Source organism: Theropithecus gelada, chromosome 8, assembly GCF_003255815.1.
Source record: "Theropithecus gelada isolate Dixy chromosome 8, Tgel_1.0, whole genome shotgun sequence".
Taxonomy (NCBI): domain Eukaryota; kingdom Metazoa; phylum Chordata; class Mammalia; order Primates; family Cercopithecidae; genus Theropithecus; species Theropithecus gelada.
The window spans coordinates 144569421-144588133 of record NC_037676.1 but is presented as its reverse complement, the minus strand read 5'-3'; the positions used below and the strand labels follow the sequence as shown (position 1 = coordinate 144588133).

Below are 18713 nucleotides of genomic sequence, written 5' to 3'. Positions count from 1 at the left end.
CCCTCCTGCAGCAGGAGGTTCATTTGCTGGCTGTTGGGAGCCTGGCAGCCGGGTGACGGTTGTCTCCTTGTAGCCTCAGTCTCAGGCAGGCCTGGTCTCAGGAGCGGGGGTTTCACAGAGACCCTTCCCTCTCCCTGCGGCAGTTAAACTCTGCTTGAATCCTTTGCTGGTCTTTAGAGGAGAGTGTTTTCTGCCTCTCCTGCAGTCCTGTGGTGGGCCCAGGAAGGCGCCCTGCCCCTTTTCCAGAGACATGAAGTGCTTTTTGACCCTTTCTTAGCCACTGTGGGTGTTCACGGATGCCGTGGGGCCACAGGGCTCAGCCATTGCTGCCCTTAACCCATAGGCTTGGGCTTTTATTCTTCAGGGGAGAGGGGCTTCCTGTCTTTCAGCTGCAGGGCCGCCGGTCTGCTGGCACGTGCGCTCCAGGGGTCCTGCCTTGTCCTGTGCTAGGCTTTCTCTTGAGCCCATGGAGAAGAGCTTGTGAGTGCATGTGGCTGCCCAGGTGGCTTCATTCTTTTTGCCTACCTGGGTGGCCCCTGGGGTCTCCCGTCCTTTCTCTGCTGCAGAGGCCAGTGCTCCCACCTTCTCTCCTGGGACTCTCTTTCTTTCGGTTTCAGGCTACTCCATGGCCCTGATGCTTCAGCCGTCTGATGAGTCCAGGCCTTTTCGTATTGTTAGGTCCGGGCAGCACTCTTTCCAGCTTCCTAGTCATAGGCAGAAGGGGAGCTCTCCGAACCGGTATACATTGCATTTCTCTAGTTGTGAGTCAGCTTGAACAGTCTTTTCATATGTTTAAGCACCAGTTTTATATCCTCTGTGTGTAAATTTCCTGTTTGTGTCTTTTGCCCCCTTTTTTTTTTTTTTTTTTGGTTTCCTTGAAGTTTTTATGAGCTCTTTATATGTTAAGGATAATATTTGTCCTTTGTCTCTGGCATATGTTGCAAATATTTTGTCTTTGCTTGTCTTCTGTTGTCTTTCTGCGTTGCTTAGGGTGTTTTTTTTTTGTTTGTTTTTTTGTTTTTTTTTAAACCATGCAGAAGTTTTTTTGTTTGCTTGCTTTTATAAAAGCTGTGACTTGCATCAGTCTTTCCTTTTATAGTATTTTCATTTTGAGTCCTACTTGGGAAACTTTTCCCTACATAGAGGTTAAAGGAGAATTCATTCTTCTGCCCATACTTTCATTGTTTTGTCTTTTCTGCATTGATAGCCATGATCCATTTGGAGTGTATTCTTTTTATTATGTGAGGTATGAACCAATTTTTTTTTCCAAATGTCTAAGCAGATGTCTCAGCACCATTTACGAAAAAGTCCTTCTTTGATTTGTGATGCCGCATTTATCATATACTAAATTTCCATATGTACGTGGGTTTATTTTTAGACTTTCTTCCTTATTCCATTGGTCTATTTATATTTTCATGCAGTTTTAATTATAGAGGCTTTCTAGCATTTTAATAATAGCGATGTAATTCACATATCCTAAAGTTCACCCTTTTGAAGTGTATAATTCAGTGAATTTTAGTCTATTTACAGTGTTGTACATTCATTACTATCAAATGCCGGAATATCTCCATCACCGTGAAAAGAAAGCCCACATATATGAGCAGTCACTCCCTAGTCCCCCTCCCCGACCCCGGCATCCGTCTGTCTGCTTTCGGTTTCTGTGGATTTGCATCTTGCGGCCTCTTGTGACAGTGGAATCACACATGTGTGGTCTTTAGTGTCTGGCTCCTTCCGCCTCGCACGGTGCTTTCAGGATCCGTTCCTGTTGTAACGTGTGTCAGGATTTCACTCTCTAGGACTCTGAAAGTCCGCAAGTGTGAGCCCTTTTTGTTTAGTGTTTTCCCAGTTATTCTTGTGTCTTTGTTTTCCTAGATGAACTGCCTGTGATGAACTGCCTGTCAACCTGTCCAGCTCCATAAAAACTCATGTTGGTATTTTTATTGCGATAGGAAAACTGACGTCTTTGTGATACAGTCATCCTATTGAAGAACAAGGGATAGCTTTCTATTTGATCAGTTCTAGTTTTCTGAACTTTAAAATACTTTAAAGTCCCCTTGAAGAGATTTTTCCCATTTCATGTTAAATTTATTCCTAGATATACTGTGTTCTTTGTTGCTGTTGTAAATGGGTTTTTTCCTACCATGACCGTCTCAGACTGGTTTCTGTGTATGTGAAGGCTGTGAATTTCTGTATGTTAATTTTATATCCTGATACTTTACCAAAGTCTTTCATTGTTCAGATTTTAACATTGTTTTGCTAGGGTTTTCCAAGTATACTGTCATATCATTTACAAGCAGAGAGAATCGTGTTTCATTTCTGTCTTTGTTTTTAATGTCTTGTTGATCTCTTGTTTTACCTGCATTGGCTGACACCACCAGAACAGTGTGGAATAGGACTGGAGATAGCTGGCACCTTTGTTTCCTTCTTGATATTCGGGAATTGTTCCTAGTGTTTTTTATTAAGTAAGGTGCTCATTTAGGATGAAAGGTTCTTTATCATTATAAGACAGCTTCTGTGTTTTCATCAGGAATGAGCAGTGAACTCTGCTGATGCTGTTTTTAACATCTGTGGAGAAACTCACCAGCTTTTCTCCATAGGTTCCTTAGGTTAATATGGTGTAGTGCACTGATGAGTGTCCTCTTGTTGAACTAGCCTTGCATTCCTGGGAAAAACAAGCAGAGGGGGTTTTGGGTTTATTTATTAGTGTTTTATTTAGTATTTTTGCATCAATATTTATAAGATGTTCATTTGTAATTTTTTCTTTTTCTTGTTTTTAGGTTAGGTTTATTAGGTTTTGGTGACATGGTCATACATGCTTCATAAAAGCAATCAGATTGGGAGGCTGAGGCAGGTGGATCACGAGGTCAGGAGATCGAGGCCATCCTGGCTAACACGGTGAAACCCCGTCTCTACTAAAAATACAAAAAATTAGCCGGACGTGGTGGTGGGCACCTGTAGTCCCAGCTACTCAGGAGGTTGAGGCAGGAGAGTGGCGTGAACCCGGGAGACGGAGCTTGTGGTGAGCTGAGATCACGCCACTGCACTCCAGCCTGGGTAACAGAGCGAGACTCCATCTTAAAAAAAAAAAAAAAAAAAAAAAGCAATCAGAAAGTTTCCCTTCATTTTCAGTGCCCTGGGACAATTTATGGCACATTGGAAACGTTTGGCCAAATTCCTCTGCAAAACCGTCAGCTGCTGTAGCTGCACAGTCTTGAGTGTTCCTGTCCATGAACATGGTAGGTCCCTTCACTCATTTCCATGTTCTTCACTTTCTTTTAGTAATGTTTTGCACTTTTCAGTGCTTGCACCTTTTACAGTTATTCCTACGATTAAAAAATAATTTCCAGTGAGTTTTAATTTTAGGTTTAATTTAGAACTTTTGGACGTAATTTTAAAGAAAAGTTACCAGATTAACAGGAAAACTTGTTGTGTATATTTTGCCCAAATTTCCCAAATGTTAACGTGTCCCTCATTTGGTTTATTCTTTCTTCCCCTCTCTCTGTCTCTCTGTCTTTCTCTCTGTCTGTCTTTGTGTGTGTGTGTATATATATGTATGATTTTTCTCAGAACTACTTGATAGTGAGTTGCAGACGTGATGCTCCTTGATCCCCAAATAGACAGTGTGTATAGCTACAGCACAGTGATCCAGATCAGGACATTGACATGGATACAGTAGGCTTCTCCATTCTAAAGGTCGTGTTTGTATTCACAGGAAAAACCTTTTGAATTGTGTTCTTTTTAGCAAAATGTCCTTTCTAGTACCATGAAATCCCAGATCCTGTGTTGGTTTTAGTGATTGTCTCTTTAGCCTCCTTTTATTTCAAACAACACCTCAGTCTGCCTGTCTTTGAGGACATTGACATTTTGAAGATGGCTGGTGAGTTCTTCTCAGTCTGAGTGTCTCTGCTGTTTCTCACAGTCACACACTTTGGGCAGGAAGATCACGGAAGTGATGTTCTTCTGTGCATCGTGTAAGAGGGATACGTGGTGCTGGCTTGTCCCATGGCTGATGATGCTGACTTAGATCATTTGATTAAGGTGATGTCTACCAGCCTTCTCTTATGTAAAATTATTTTCTTACATTTTTAATTAATAAGTATCTCAGAGAAGATCCTTTGCGATGATGTAAATATGCCGTTATTCGTCAAACCTTCACATACTAGCTTTAACATTTGTTGGACATTCTTACCAGAGTGAATGATTATCCTGATGGTTGCTGGTTCCATCATTCCTTCCACAGTTATTAGCTGGCTTTCTACTCTAAAGAAAAGCTCTTCTTGTTTTTTTCCTACTTATTCATCTGTAACAGTGTGGACTGATGGATTTTTATTTTATTCAATGAGTTATACAGTTCTTATTTATTTTAATGCTCAGATTGTCCACATTTGGCCAGGGACAGCCTTTTCAAGCTGGTTCTTGTGTCCTTTTGAGATGCCCCTACCTTTATTTGAGCTTTTCCTTACTCTTTTGCATAACAGCACGCTCCATGCTCCAGACTTATACTTTCCTGGCTGTAGCCCTGGAGTCAGCCATTTCTCTAAGACATCTTAATATCTCTTGCTTGCTGTAGGTGAAGAGTGGTATTTAGGAAGCAAGAGCTCTGTGCTGGGTGTGTCCATTGCTATGGGGGTGTGTAGTGTCTCAGCCCTCTCAGTGGACAAAGCTAGGGAGTAGATGTCTGTCATGTACACACTCAGCTATGTAAATGAGTGTGCCTGTGTGATTATATATACCCACACACATCTATATCTGTATTTCTCTGTGCATCTTAAAAACTATGAATTCACGCTGACTCCTCCAAGTTCTAATCGAGCACCACTGCTTGGCGAGTGAGCGCGGGAGTGCTTAGTGTGGGGGGTAGGATGATGAGGACACGCTCCTCTTCCTCCGTAGCTCGTGGTCCAGCGGGGAGACTGCCGTGAGGGCAGACATCAGGCCCTAGTGCTGGTACAGGGAGAGCACCTGGGAACCCTGAGTGTGGAAGGTGGGGCAGTAGAAAGCATTGCAGCCATGGGATGCCAGGCACCTTATTCTAGATCTGCTTTGTCCCTGTGACCTTGATAAGTGATTTTCCCTCCCCAGGTTTTGTTTTCTCATTTTAAAAATTGAGGTTTCACTTAGAGGATTCCTGGTACAGGTGACTCTTCTTCCTCACCTGGAACCATGCTGTCTGTCATCACTCATCGTCCCCTTTGATCCCCAGACAGGTCCTACACATCTCCACGAGACTGTGGTCTCACGAGCAGGTGTGGCCAGATGCAGGGCACCATCTGTTGGGCATCCCGGTCTCATGCGAGGGCGTGCGTGGTCTTCACCCTGATATCTCTGGGTCGGTTGGCTTGCAAAGCACCCTGAGGGCACATTCATGGGTGGGTGCCATTTTGGTGGATTCTGTGCATAGTGGGCAGTAGAGGGGAGGGTGGTCCAGGGGACATCAGTCACAGCTTGAAGGCTCCTGTGGGGACCAGTTCGTGGTGTCTGGCCCATAGGGTGAGTGGCAGGCTGGGCGGCTCAGGATTCTCTGGGAACGCCTTCTTCAGATCGTGTTTTCGTGTTCCTACAGGGACCAGTGGACCAAGAGACCACATTGAAGGGGCTCTGTAGGGGCTGGTGAGAAGCTCAGGGTGGCCTAGGGAAAGGGTGCAGTGGAGCCAGGCTCATGGGGCTGGGGAGGGGCATGAGGCCCCTGTGCACCCTGAATTGGAGCTTTAACCCACATCTCTTCTCCCTCTCCTCTCTGGTTCCTGCCAAAAAGACCACGTCTCCCCAGGCCACCTCCACCGGTGATGGAACCGTATGACATTTTCTTACAGAGGGCAGGGCCAGCAGCCTCCACACTGAGCTGGAGGAACCAGGAAACAGGATCCAGAGGCTCCCCGCTTCCTCACCACGCCCTGCTGTTTCCTCTGGGCCATGTGGTCTTGGGATGGCTCTCCCTGTAGGGCCATCCCTGGCAGATACCAGTGCACAGGGAGCCACAGCCCTCACACAGCCACGTGGGGAGATGACAGAAGGTCCTCTTCCTTGCTGGTGGCTTGGAGACTGGTCTGTTTGAGCATAGCATGGTGGCTGTGGGCTTCTGGGGGACCAAGACCCCTTCTAGGTGTCTATGCGTTAGGGTGGGGCCAGGGACCCGAGTGTCCAGAGACTTGGAAGTTGGGCTTTGAGTTCCTGCCTGGGACCTGAGAGTGTCTCACATGTTTCATCTCACTGGTCTTCATGCCCACCCTCTGAGATCTCCCTTCTTGGTCCCATTTTACAGATGAGGAAACAGATTCAAGGGCCAGGACTCGCTGGGGCACAGCAGGCTAGAGAGAACCAGCTAGAGGCTGAGCTGGGACGTTTCTAGGTCTTCTGCTCCTGGACTGGGACTGTGCTGTGGTGTGAGTGTCCCCTCCAAAGCTTACTGAAATCCGGTCACCATTGTGACAGTATGAAGGGTGGGATCCCTGAGAGGTGACTGGGTCGTGGTCACTGCCGTATCTGGGGGTGGGCTCCTGATGAGAGGAAGCGCCGGCCCCCGCTTGCTCTTGGCCTCACGTGCTTGTGTGCTCTTCCACCAGAGGCCCCTGCGTCTTGGACTTCCCAGCCCCCAGAACCGCGAGCTGAGGCCATCTCTTTTCTTTACAGACTCCCCTGTGTGTGACATTCTGTTACAGCAGCAGAAGGTGGGCTCAGACGGTGTTCTCTGCCTTACACTGAATGCTTTTAGGGATTATACAGAGAAGTCTAAAGAGGCCGAGAATATCCAGGGCAGGGAGGTGACCTACTGCTGTCAACATGGGTCTGTTGAGGCCAAGCAAGGGAGTCAGCTCATTCATGGTGGGAGGACAGCTCCAGCAGCAACCCCTGAGGCCACAGCTCCGCTGGGGTCCTGGGTCTGTCTCTTCCCGCCTGGGAGTGGGATGCCAGATAAGACGCTCTCTTTCCCTGGGACTGCCCCTTCCTGTGCCGCTGTCTGATTGCTGCCTGTGGAGAGGCTGTGTTACAGGTGTGGTGAAAGCTGCGTGCCGGGCAGAGGAGCTGCAGCATGGCCACCTGTGGAGGTTCCCAGTGGGCAGCTGCCCTGCACAGCAAGCTCTCCTGCTGCAGGCGATCAGGGCGCCTCATCCATCATTCAGTTTCTCCTCTTGAACTTTGCAGTTTCATTTTGCCCAGGAAAATGGTTTCCCCCAAAGGGCAGGCTTCGGGGAGCGGAGGTTTGCGCTGTGGTCTCTCCCTGTGGTGGGGCGGGGCCGAGGGCTCCGGCGGTCTGCAGCGGGCGCTGGCCGTTGTGGTCTCTCCCTGTGGTGGGGCGCGGCCGAGGGCTCCGGCGGTCTGCAGCGGGCGCTGGCCGCGGTCTGGCCATTGATCTAGGCGTCTGCTCCCTATGAACTGGCAGCTCCCTCTGTCTTTTCCAGCCTTGTCTGTGGAGCTCGCCTGAGGCTCACTGAGGGAGTGTGAGGGCAGCATGCCCGCCACTGGCCAAGGGCAAGCCCGAGCCTGAGCTCCCTGGGAGCGAGTTCAGCTCCACCCCCGTCACCGTGTTGTTTCCCAGAGGACAGGGGAGGCTGGGGGCTGCAGAAAGCCTGTGCGTGAGCAGCCCAGCTGGGGCCAGAGCCTGCCCCAGGATTCCCTCCGCCACACTGGGTCCGCAGGTGGGCACCATGGAGGCCACAGGTCGCCCTTGCCCTGGCCCCTTGTCCAGGTGTGGGCCCTGGGCTGCTTTCTGTGCCCTCGCTCCTGGGAGGCAGCGCCACTTCCTGCCGTTGCCTCTGCTGCTGCATGTCCCAGCTGGTGGCTCAGCCCTGGGCTCGCCCGAGGAGCCCGTCCCTGCATTCATGTCCTCCAGCCCGAGTTGTCAGGGGCCTCTGGTGCCCTCACTGACCAGGCACATCCAGTCAGCTGCCCTCATCGTTTCCTCCCCCATGGGACAAGCATGATGCCGCTTTCCTGTCTGTCCCTGTTTGGAGCAGAGTCTTCGAGAGCAGGCCAGGTCTGTCTGGAGCTGCTGTGTCCCCACCATGGTGCCCGGGTCAGAGGTTCAGAGAACGCATGCCCGAAGGTGAGGGAGGGACTGCTGGCCATTTGACAGATGAGAAAACCAAGGGCGGGAGAGCTGATGTGACCTCTGTGGGGCCTGGCCCTGCGAGCGACCTGCTCTCAAGCCAGGCGGAGGGGCTGGGGCTGTTCTGGAAGCCCCGGCCTGGAGAACACTGTTCCCACCTGCTGGGGGAAGGGCGGCCCAGTCTGGATATCCTCTGCCTGTGTGGGGCCCGGCCCCCTGCCTCAGAGGCCCTGTTGGGGAGTCTGACTGAGGGGCTCAAGACCCACGCACTGGCCCCACAGCCCAGGAGTTGGGGACCCAGCCCCACAGCTGGGGCTGGGAGTCTGGTGGGCAGTTGGGTTGGCCTGCTGCCTGGCCTCCCCTCCTCCCGGGCCTGGGTGCTTTGTCCCAGGGGCAGGCTGAGTTGCCAGGGTGGTGGCACGCCTGAAGTGGGTGTTCCCTGGCACTGCCACTTCCCCCGGCACCCTGCAAACAGGATCTGGGCAGTGCAAGGACAGACGGCTCCCTTCAGGCTGACGGGGGCTGGGGGCCCTGGGAAGAGCCGGCGCCAGCCTGAGGGGCACGAGGCCGGAGGGGCTGGTGGCTGGCCTTTGCGGGCACGGAAGCAGCTCGGTAGGAAGCCTTCTTGGGAGCAAGTGGGGCATTGTCCATGGCCCCCGTCTGGCCTCATTGAGGCAGCCCTGGGGCTCGGGCCATTCTTGGGCAAAACAGCCTGGCAGCCTCTGCCTACCCCTCCGGCCTGGCCCTGCTGCCAGCTTCCGCCCAGCTGGGCTGCAAATGGCTTCTGCAGCCCTTGCCCAGGCCCTCAGCCACATCTGGCTCAGCCGGTGCCCGCTCTGCCCCTGCCACACTCCCCCAAGGGACTCCATGTCCCCCTCAAGCCTCGTCCCTGTTCTCTGCCACATCCCCTCCTGGCCGTGCCTCTGGCTGCCCAGCCCTCCCTCCTCTGAGCGCTGGCCCTGGCTGAGTCCCCTGCCCATGTGCAGCCCTTATGCTGGCCTGCCTTCTCCTGGAGGCTTCGGGGGCACCACCATGTCCTGAACTCAGCAGAGTGCTTTGGTTGGGAAGGCCTGGCTCCCTCTGTTGCTGTGCCCAGGCCTTCGAGGCCGCATCCCACAGTGCCCGGCTGCTTTCCCGGCTTGTGTGCCACGGCCCTTCCCTGCACCCACCTCACTCCTGGGAGGCTCTCGTGGTATCAGGGTAAAGTCCCACCTGAGCGAGCCAGCATGCCTGGGCACTGACCCCTCCTCCTGGCAGGGCAGCTGTGCCAGCTGTGGTTGGCAGTGCACTCCTGCTGGGACAGGAGTGGCATGCTGCGGCCAGGGGGTCTGAGGCCTTCTGGCATGTTTCATGCCCTGCACTCACAGCTGGCTGACCCCGGGCCTTAGTGTCCTCTTCTTGAATGGGGTTAAAACACCTGCCTCACAGTGTCATGAGGGTCAGCATTGCTCACAAAAGTGAGGCACCTGGCCAGGGCCTGCTGAGCAGGTGCAGGTGAGGCAGGCAGGCTCTGGGTGGCTGGGGGCCAGTCAGATTCTCTCTTGGGGATTTCCCCGGCTCCCCTGTGAATGGGACGCATGAGAGCACCTCCTCATGGACTCGGGTGGCATCCGGCGACGTGAGTGGTGCCGAGTTTCAGGACACTGGCTCAGCACCTGTGAGGGCTGGGCTTCTCGTTCTTTCCCCCTCAGTGAAGGGTGGACCGATCCTGTGGGGGTCCTTGACTGGGAGCAGGAGACAGGGTTTCTGATCTGGCCTGCTGGGACGTGCTGAGGTCAGGGCAGGGCTGGGGTGATGACGCACTGGAGCGGGCCAGCCCTGGGTGAGGACGGCTCCAGCAGGTGTGCAGCCTTCCCTAGGCAGGGAACAGGTGGGCGTCTACGTCTTTCGGAGCGTGGCGATGCTCGGCCTGACGTGTGGTCAGCATCGGGCTCTGAGGTCAGGTGTGGGCAGGAAGGTCAGGACGGGAGCACCTGGCTGGCCTGGTGGGGGCATGAGCTGGCTGCGGGGTGGAGGAGCAGGAGCAACATGGGGGAAGCCAGGGCACAGCCTGGGCAAAAGCACGGAGGTGGGAGGCAGCCTGGGTGAAACAGGCAGAACCCCCAGAGAGCAAGGGCGTGGGGCAGGGGCGCAGCAAGAGCTGAGGCTGGGGCAGGACAGGGCCCAGCTCCCAGAGACCTTGGGTGCCGGTGTGGGCACAGGGGCCACTGCTGGCTGGGGCAGTACTGGGGAGGGCTGGACCAGCGCAGGATGGGGGTTGAGTCGGACACTGGAGGGAAGTGGAAGCGTGGGGCACCTGGAGGGTTTGGGTTGGTACAGCTCAGTACCCTGTGGCCCCTTGTGGTCTCCCAGCAATGGGGGGCTTGCACCCACTGGGTTCCAGGTGTCCCCAGGGGTCCAAAGTGGCTGGCTGGGCGGGGCCGTTAGTAGGCAGAAGACACGTGTTCCCAGACCAGCTGCCTCTGCCTGTGGTGACTCGGTGGCCCCTCCCACAGGTTGGCCTTTGTCTCTGAGTTGGCTGAGCAGGCACAGAGGTGTTTCATGTTCCCGTGTGCAGTGAAATGAAATTGTGAATTTGGTCAGGTGGTCTCTTTGGTGGCGGCTGAGCAGCTCACGAATCTTCACTCCCCTCCGCGTGCCTGGCCAGAGCAGAGGGGAGTTGGGCAGCCTTCCAGTGCCCACTGGGGGCTCCAGCTCTGATTCAGCTGAGCTCTTTCAGACTGAATCCCTTCCCTACTCCCGTGAGTGCTCCTACCTCTCATGAGCCCTCCTCAAGCTTCCTGTGCTCCCCCTTGTCCTGAAACCCAGCAGACCCTGCCGCCCTTTGCAGTGATGGCCGCTGGCTGCTCCTCCTTGTCCTGAAACTCAGCAGACCCCACTGCCCTTTGCAGTCTCATGGAGCCTCCGCCGTGGCTTTTGTGACCTCTGGTTAACATCCCCCCAACTTGTCCCCATCTCCTATGTCGTCTGTGGGGCCCTCTCTTCTCTCCACGGTGGCTTCTCTCCCTGGGAGTTCTCTTCCTTACAACTGTCCCTACACAGTGGACTCCCCTTCTGCATCTAGCCCCACCTCCAGGGCTTTGGGTATCTGCCTGCCTGTGGGAGCCCCTCTGCGTTCATCCCTGCACACGGCTCCCCTCACTTTCTGGCACGAGGAAGTCAAAGCACTGTCCGCATGCCTTCTGGGCCAGAACTTGGGGCTTGTCCTTGACTCTCCCTGGGTTCAGTGCCAGCCCCTAGCTCCACCCTCCCTCCCTGCCTGGGTCCTGGTTCCTGCCGCCACCTGCTCACTGCCCTGCCAGCCCCTCACGTGCCCCCAGCAGCTTGCTCTCGATCCTGAAGCAGAGGGAGCTCCCCAAACACAAGTCTCATGTCAGGCCTGGCTGACCCCCCTCAGTGCCTCACCATCATTTTAGATGATGGCAAGTAGTACCCTGTGCTGAGGACCCCCTTGAGCCACTTTCTTGGGACTGCTGGACCCTCCTCACCTGGGGTTTGAGCACCCCTCCCCGAGTTCTCTGAAAGCCTCTACAGCAACCCTCGCCCAAGACGGCTTGTGCTGGCTCCTCCATGGACGTTCATCTCCTGAGGCCAGGACAGGCCTGCTCTGCTGGTGTGGTGGCACTGGGGCACAAAGTGTGTATCTGTAGGATTGGGCCATGCCCTGCATCAGCTGTGCCTCCCTGTGGCCTGTATGGCCACCTGGGACAAAGCTAGGTGCTCTGGGGCCACCTCCCTGGGATTTAAGGAGAGCCCTGGATGCTCACCTGGCTCTTGTCTGCTGAAGGCATACCCCCCCGAACACCCCTCCCCTTGATTCCAGACAGGTCTTTCTAGATGATGTTTCATTGGAATTTTACAAATTAAGGTTTAATACTTTAAAATTACACGTGCATGTAGTTTAGAGAGTAAATGAGTTAAATGAGTTGTACAAAGTTAATTAAGAAAAACAGTCATCCCCAGTTGCCCTCCATCCCCTTTCCCAAACTCATCTATGTCTGATTCTTCTAGTAGATTCTTTTGATGTTGATCTCTAAATAATAGACCTCTATTGCTAGTTGATTTTTTAAATGTTTACGCATTATCAGCTTGCAAGATGAGGATTCAGGTCTGTCTGCACACACAAGTACCTGCTGTCTCACAGGTACACACAGGCACACACATGCATGCACACACACCCAGGGGCACGCACACAAGTATGCATGCACACACGTACGCACACACTTCCGGCTTCCCCTCCTTCGGGTGTAGCTGCAGTGCTGTCACACTCTCAAGACCAGGGCTTTCCTAATTAGAACCACATGTGCTGCTGGAATCAGCCCAGTCATAGGAAACCGGGATGATTTTCTTCTCTGCTCAACCTTTGGTTTTCCCTGGAGTTTGTAACTGCCTTTGTTTGCCTGGTGTTTTTTGTACTTCTTAGCCTGAAGCCCTCCTCTAGCTCTCAGTCTCACGTTCCTTCACATCAGCAGTTCGGCTTTTGTCTTCTTGAAGAAGTCTTTCTAGAACGTTCTCCTGGGGCCCTGTCAGAGGGCTGCCCTCCTTGCCTGGGCACAGCTTTTGCCCTGGGTCCCCTTCAGCTTCCTCTGGTTGCAGGCGGTCCAGGCCTTCTTCCCTCCTCACGGTTCCTGGTTCTGGCAGAGCTCACCCTGGAGTACCTCCCTGAGAAAGCATGTGTGGAGGGGTGGTCTGGGGACCCCCGGCGTTGGAAATGGCCTCCTATGGCCCTCACACTAGTTCTCCCCGCACTGGAGCTGTGGGGATCTCCCCAGTCACCGTGGCCTCTGGTGCTGGATGAGGGACTTGGTTGCCTGTGGACAGTCTCCTTGTCTGGGTGTCCCGAGGTCTCCCAGGGCGTGAGGGGCCCCTACCCAGCTTGAGTGAGCTCTGGCTGGGATCAGTGCGAATGCTGTTCCTGACCATTCTCTTCCCCTGGCTCTCCCATCCTTCTTTCTGAAGCTCCCCTTCCTCCGATGGAGAAGTGCCTGTGCAGGGACTCCCCGTGTCTTCGTGCTCCGGTTTCTGGAGGCCCGCGCTCTGCCTGCCGCTTCTCCGGAGCTCTTTGCTGCTGCTCCCAGTGTTGACTTCTCGGTGCTCCTCTGTGTTCTCTGAAAGTCCCTTTCTTGGCGTCCCGTTCCTGTGCTGGGGCTGTGAACACAGCCTTTGTTATCTGGGCTCGTTCCTTTGAGGGCAGTACAGAGAACACAGGCGTTGGAACCAGACTGCCCGGGTCTGAAGCCTTCTCCACCCGTTACCAGCTGGGGGACCTTGGGCAAGTTACCTCACCTCTCCGTGCCTCAGTTTCCTCAGCTGCAAGGTAAAGGCAATGGTGGCCCCAGCGTAGAGGGTTGTGCGGATGGATTTGTGCGAGCGGTAAAGCGCCTCTGTGGTTGTCGCCATGCGCCAAGTGTTAAGGCAGTGCCGGCTGCCGCGCTGTTCCGTGTTGAAGTTTTCTCTCTGGATAGTGTCTGTTTCCTCCACGCTGTGTTTCCCGCGTGTGTCTTGGGCTGTCTTCCACATCTGAGCTTTTCCCGATGAGGCCCCGACCCGTGTGCGGAGCTCTCTGCTCGCTGGGTTGAGACCTGCCTCTCACTCGGGGCTCCTGGCATCCCACCCGCCCTCGGAGCCCACCCTCCCCTGGGGCAGCAGACATCTCCTGCCTCCTGTCTTCCCCTGAGACCCAACTTCCCGCCCACCTCCCCATTCCAGGCAGTGTGGAGAGAGGGGACTGGGCAGGTACCTGGGATGCGAGGCCTGAGACCCGTGGAGAGAGGGGCTGAGCACCGCCCTGCCTGCCGCCTCCCTGCGTGGGGCTGGACGTCTTCATGTGCCCCGGGCGGAGCTCGGTGCAGCGGCAGCTTGCACCAGCAGCAGCTGTGAGTGTGGCAGTCCTGCTGGGCCGGAGGGTGCCACGCCTGTAGGGCGGCACCGCTGTCCCTGAGGGGTTTTGTTTTGGAAAATGCAGTGGTTTTTAATAAAGATGTTCTCTGTGTTCACAGTAAGAGCTTTGTTATTTAAAATGAATTACTACGGTTTCAGAAGGGTGTGTTTGAGTTCCTAATGCAGTGGGTGTTGGTAGGTGCGATCCGCAGCCACCAGAGCTGTTTGGGTCCCGATTGTTCTGAGCAGGGCAGTGGGGCCCACTGGGGCCATGGTGTCCTGGTGCTGCCCTGCTCTGGGCGGGGCTGGATGGCACAGGCAGGCATCTTGCTCAGAGGGAACGTGGCGGTCACACCGCCTTCCCCAGCCCTAGGGACTTGGGCCTGTACTCAGCTGGCGTGAGGCTCACTTTGCTCTGAAACCTGCCTTCACGGTTCAGGTGTTTATGTGGGAGGGTGGAGCCCTTGCCCTAAGGTGTTTAGAACTGAGTGTGGCCTGGCTGGCAGGCTCCATAGTGATAGCATTAGGGTCTAGGCCAGTCAGAAGCTGCCCGCACAGGGACCCCTGTATACAGGGAGGACGCTCTGGCAGTGTCTGGGCAGGAGAGCTCCCGTTGTCCTCTGGTCGTTTGCTCTGAGTCCCTGGAGCTGCAGCCCATGGGAGGAGTGGTTTGGGCAGGATGCCCAGGTCCCCAGGCCAGGGATAGCCAGTGCCCCTAGGATGGCACCAATGCCGTGAGTTACGTGTTTAGTGTTTACTGTTCACCAACCGTAATGCGTGTCTGATTACATCTCACAACAGCCCTAAGACGCAGGTCCTCTTCTTCCACTTACTTCACAGATGAGGAAACTGAGGCCCAGAGAGGCCCCGTGGCCCTTGCCCAGCTGCACAGATTACACTCAGCCAGGGCAGAGCCACCCCGGGCCTCACCCAGCCCCGCTACTGTGGAGTGTGGCTCAGGACAACGGAGCTGGAGATGCTGGCGGGCTGTGTGAGCGCCAGGTTCTCAGCCTGGCCTGGGCCTGACTCACATGCAGTGGATGCTGTCCTGCCTGCATGGCGGGGGTCCTGCCTGCTTGGCGGGGGCCCTGCCGGGGCCCAGTGCTCCCAGAAGCCAGCTGGGATGCTGGCGGTGGGGGTTGGTCTTTAAGAGCCGGCCAGAGGGCTCACCTTGCTGGGGGTCCCTTTTGGGAGGGCATGGGGCACGCCTTCCTCAGGCTGTGTTTCTGTGTTGCTACAGGGACCTGTGGACCAAGAGGCCACCTTGAAGCGGCTCTGTGGGGGTTGCTGTTTGGGGGCTGGTGAGAAGCCTGGAGTAGCCTAGGGAATGAGTACAGTGGAGCCAGGGTCCCGGGGCTGGGGAGGGTCAGGAGGCCCCTGTGCACCCTGAATTGGAGCTTTAATCCCCATCTCTTCCCCGTCTTCCCCCTGGTTTTTCTGTTTCCTCCAGCTCAGTGTGGAGGCTGCTGGCCCTGCCATCTGTAAGAAGATGTCGTACGGATCCATCGCTGGCGGAGGTGGCCTGGGGAGCCGTGGCCCTTTTGGGGGACCTTCAAGACAAGGCTATCAGCCCCTAGGTAATGATAGTAGCTGGCAGTGGGGGCAGGGAGGAGGGGATGGCAGTGGGTAGGGTCCCCACTGTGTCATGCTGATGGCTATACACCAGTTCTGTTCTGTTGAGGAAAGTGGCCTGTGTCCTGAGATGGGGTGTGACTGCTGAGCTCAGGCGATTCAGGCCCCTGGAAAGGAAGCATCAGGAGTGGCTGTCCTGCGTGCGGGCAGACCTGAGTGTCCCAGTTCATGCTGGGCATGGAGCTGGTGCTCAAGAGAACCAAGCTGCTGGTGGGTGGTGCTCAGGGTGTTTGGAGAATGGCTGAGGGGATGCAGGATCTCACCTGGCCTTCCTAATGACGGTGTGGAGCAGGCGGCACTTTGCACTCTGTACAGAGGAGGAAGCTGAGGACCCTGGGGCTCATAAACCTCACCCCAGGGCCGTGCAGCTGGTGCAGGGCAGAGCTGGGGTTTATTTCTAGGTATTGCAGAGCGTATTTCAGACAGGGGTGCACTGGGTTAGGATGGCAGCAGGGAGGACGGGTGCGCTGGGATAGGATGGCAGCAGGGAGGACAGGTGCGCTGGGATAGGATGGCAGCAGGGAGGACGGGTGCGCTGGGATAGGATGGCAGCAGGGAGGATGGGTGTGTTGGGATAGGATGGCAGCAGGAGGACGGGTGCGCTGGGATAGGATGGCAGCAGGGAGGACGGGTGCGTTGGGATAGGATGACAGCAGGGAGGATGGGTGTGTTGGGATAGGATGGCAGTAGGGAGGATGGGTGTGTTGGGATAGGATGGCAGCAGGGAGGACAGGGGTATGCTGGGATAGAATGGCAGCAGGGAGGACAGGGGTATGCTGGGATAGAATGGCAACAGGGAGGACGGGGGTGCACGTGGCCATTGGTGACATCACCGAGTGCTCCTCCTCATCTTGCCATCACCACTTAGTGCCTCTCAGGCCAGGTCCTCTAGGATGACCTCATCCTTCCTGCCCACTGGGAGTGCTGGGCTGGTCTGGTCTCCTCCCACTTCTGCTTCCCTTTCCTCCTTCCCGCCCAGACCATTGATCCAGTGTCTGCTGTGTGCCAAGAGTTGGGCAGGAGGCAGAGAGACAAGTGAGTCCTGTGCCCTTGGGGGCCCGTGTTCTGACTGGGATGGTTCTGAGATCCTCTTTCTTGAGTGCTAGGAAGGAAATGACCCAGGGACTGGGACTGCCAGCCCAGAGGGGCGGGCTGCATGAGCTGAGGAGGTGAGGGAGGGCCCTCGGGGAGGGGGTGCTTAGTGGAAAGTAGAGGGGGACCCTGGAGGAGGCAGCCCCGGGAGACCTGAATGAGGGTGTCCTGGGAGGCTGGTGTGGATGGAGGTTCCTTCTATGGGCCAGGGGAGCCTGCGGGGCCTTAGGCAGGGCACGGTGTCAGCTGCTTGATCTATATTATGTTTAAAAATGTGTTCCGAGGGACACTGAGTAGACACAAGACTGCGTGTGTGTGCGCGTGTTCATACGTGTGCATGGGGTATAGATACAGGTTCAGATCTAACGGTTTGGAGGTGGTGAGCCTGACCCCCAGGCCCCTGCTCCTTTACCCTCCCCACTCCTTGGTCCTTGCACTGAACTGTGTATGTGCTGCATCTTGCTGGTTCTTCACAATTTTGCTTATGTGTGTGCATATCCCTGAGCCGTATGTTGCTGAGCTGTGCAGGTTTTGAACTTCCCTGGGCTCAGACGATTTGTGGGGCTCCGTGTTGTGCTACTTTTACACATCGTGTTCTGAGAGCCTCCACGTTTCGCGTGGCTGTGGCCCCTTCGATTTCGTGCTGCATCATGTTGGGTTCTGTGAGCACACCGCGGCATCTGTGCACTTCCGCGTCTCAGGGATGCTGAGGCTGGCTCCCGTGTCCTCCCTCACAGCCTGTGCCCATGGCCAGGGCCTCTGCTGGCACACGGTGGGGTGGCATTCCTGGGCCGGGCCACCTGCAGCTGAGCTGACGCGGGCCCCACCCAGAGCCCTGTTTGCTCCATGTCCTTGTCAGTACTCCGGGGTGTCGGACGGCGACGTCTTGCCAACCTGGTGGGTGTGGCTTGTCCTCTCTGGTTGGAATGGATGTTTCTCTGCTAATGAATGGGATGGATCCCCTTTTCGTGTTTATTGGGCATGTGGGTCTTCCTGCCAGGGAGCACTGTTTATCTGCTTTTCTCTTGGGTTTGCCTTGTGCTTATGGGTTTGCAGGCTTCCCTCCTGTGCTCTGGAGATGAAAGCCTCATCAGGTGGGTTTACACAGCCCGACCCAGGCCGGGCCGGCTTCTCACTGGGAGGCCTGCTGGGAAGCAGAAGCTCTCAGCCAGGGCAGCCTGGAGTTGATCCATCATTCCCTTCGGGACTTGCACTTTTCTGTTTAGTAACTTCCATCACAAGATGATATTGCTGCCATCTTTTACTTCCCTCTGAAGATTGAACAATTTGTTTTTCATATTTAAGACTTTAATTGACCTTTGATTTTTGTTTATGGTTTGAGGTGGGATGAGTGTGGAGGGGAAACTGTGATGTCGTTTTTTCTCTGTTTGAAGAACAAATTGTGTGGACTGTTGAATTGCCTTTCTTCTGCAGACCTGCTGACAGCTCTGTGATAAAGTTTTCATTTGGGTTCTCTGGTCAAGTTTGCTTTTCATGTGCCAAAATCCACCTTAATTTCTGTAGCTTTACTGTAATTCTCAATACTTTTTAGAAAAAATTGCCCTTCTCATTTTTCTACAGAAGTGTCTCGGGTATGTTTGGCGGTTCGATGTTGACCATAAGGTTTAGGATCACCTGTTGCACCCTGGAGCTTTGACTGGGTTTGCCTGGCATCCCTGCGTCCGCGTGGGGAGACGTGACTTCTTTATCATTCTGAGCCATCCAGTCGGTGAACAGACACATGTCTTTATATTTATGGGGTTTTCTTTAATGTTTTTCAATGAAGTCGTATAACTTTCTCTATAAAGATCTTACGTATCTTTTCTTAAATTCATTTCAACAAAGTACAAATTTTTTTTTCCTGCTATCGTAAGTGGTACCATTCCGAATATTACATTTTCCAAATGCTTCTTGCTGGTGTGTGCACGCAGTTGTCTTTTTCTAAGAAACAGAGTTCAGACATTTTATTTAATTTTTGAATATTTTATGTTTTAATTTTCTTTTTTTTTTTTTTTTTTTTTTTTTTGGTGGTTATCGCTTCTTTTGCCGGGGGGGGGGTCAG

The 18713-nt window shown here is 54.3% G+C and overlaps 1 protein-coding gene across 1 annotated transcript in view; it reads left to right on the top strand.

Moving 5' to 3' along the window:
* The first annotated feature begins 3126 nt into the window (after positions 1-3126).
* The window catches only part of TSNARE1 (t-SNARE domain containing 1), a 136465-nt gene continuing 120878 nt past the window's right edge, over positions 3127-18713 (top strand). Inside the window, exons 1-2 of the mRNA XM_025394345.1 lie at positions 3127-3236; positions 15378-15504. Of these exons, the coding sequence (XP_025250130.1) occupies positions 3228-3236; positions 15378-15504 (136 nt within the window). The 5' untranslated portion in view covers positions 3127-3227. The remainder of the gene's footprint in view (positions 3237-15377; positions 15505-18713) is intronic.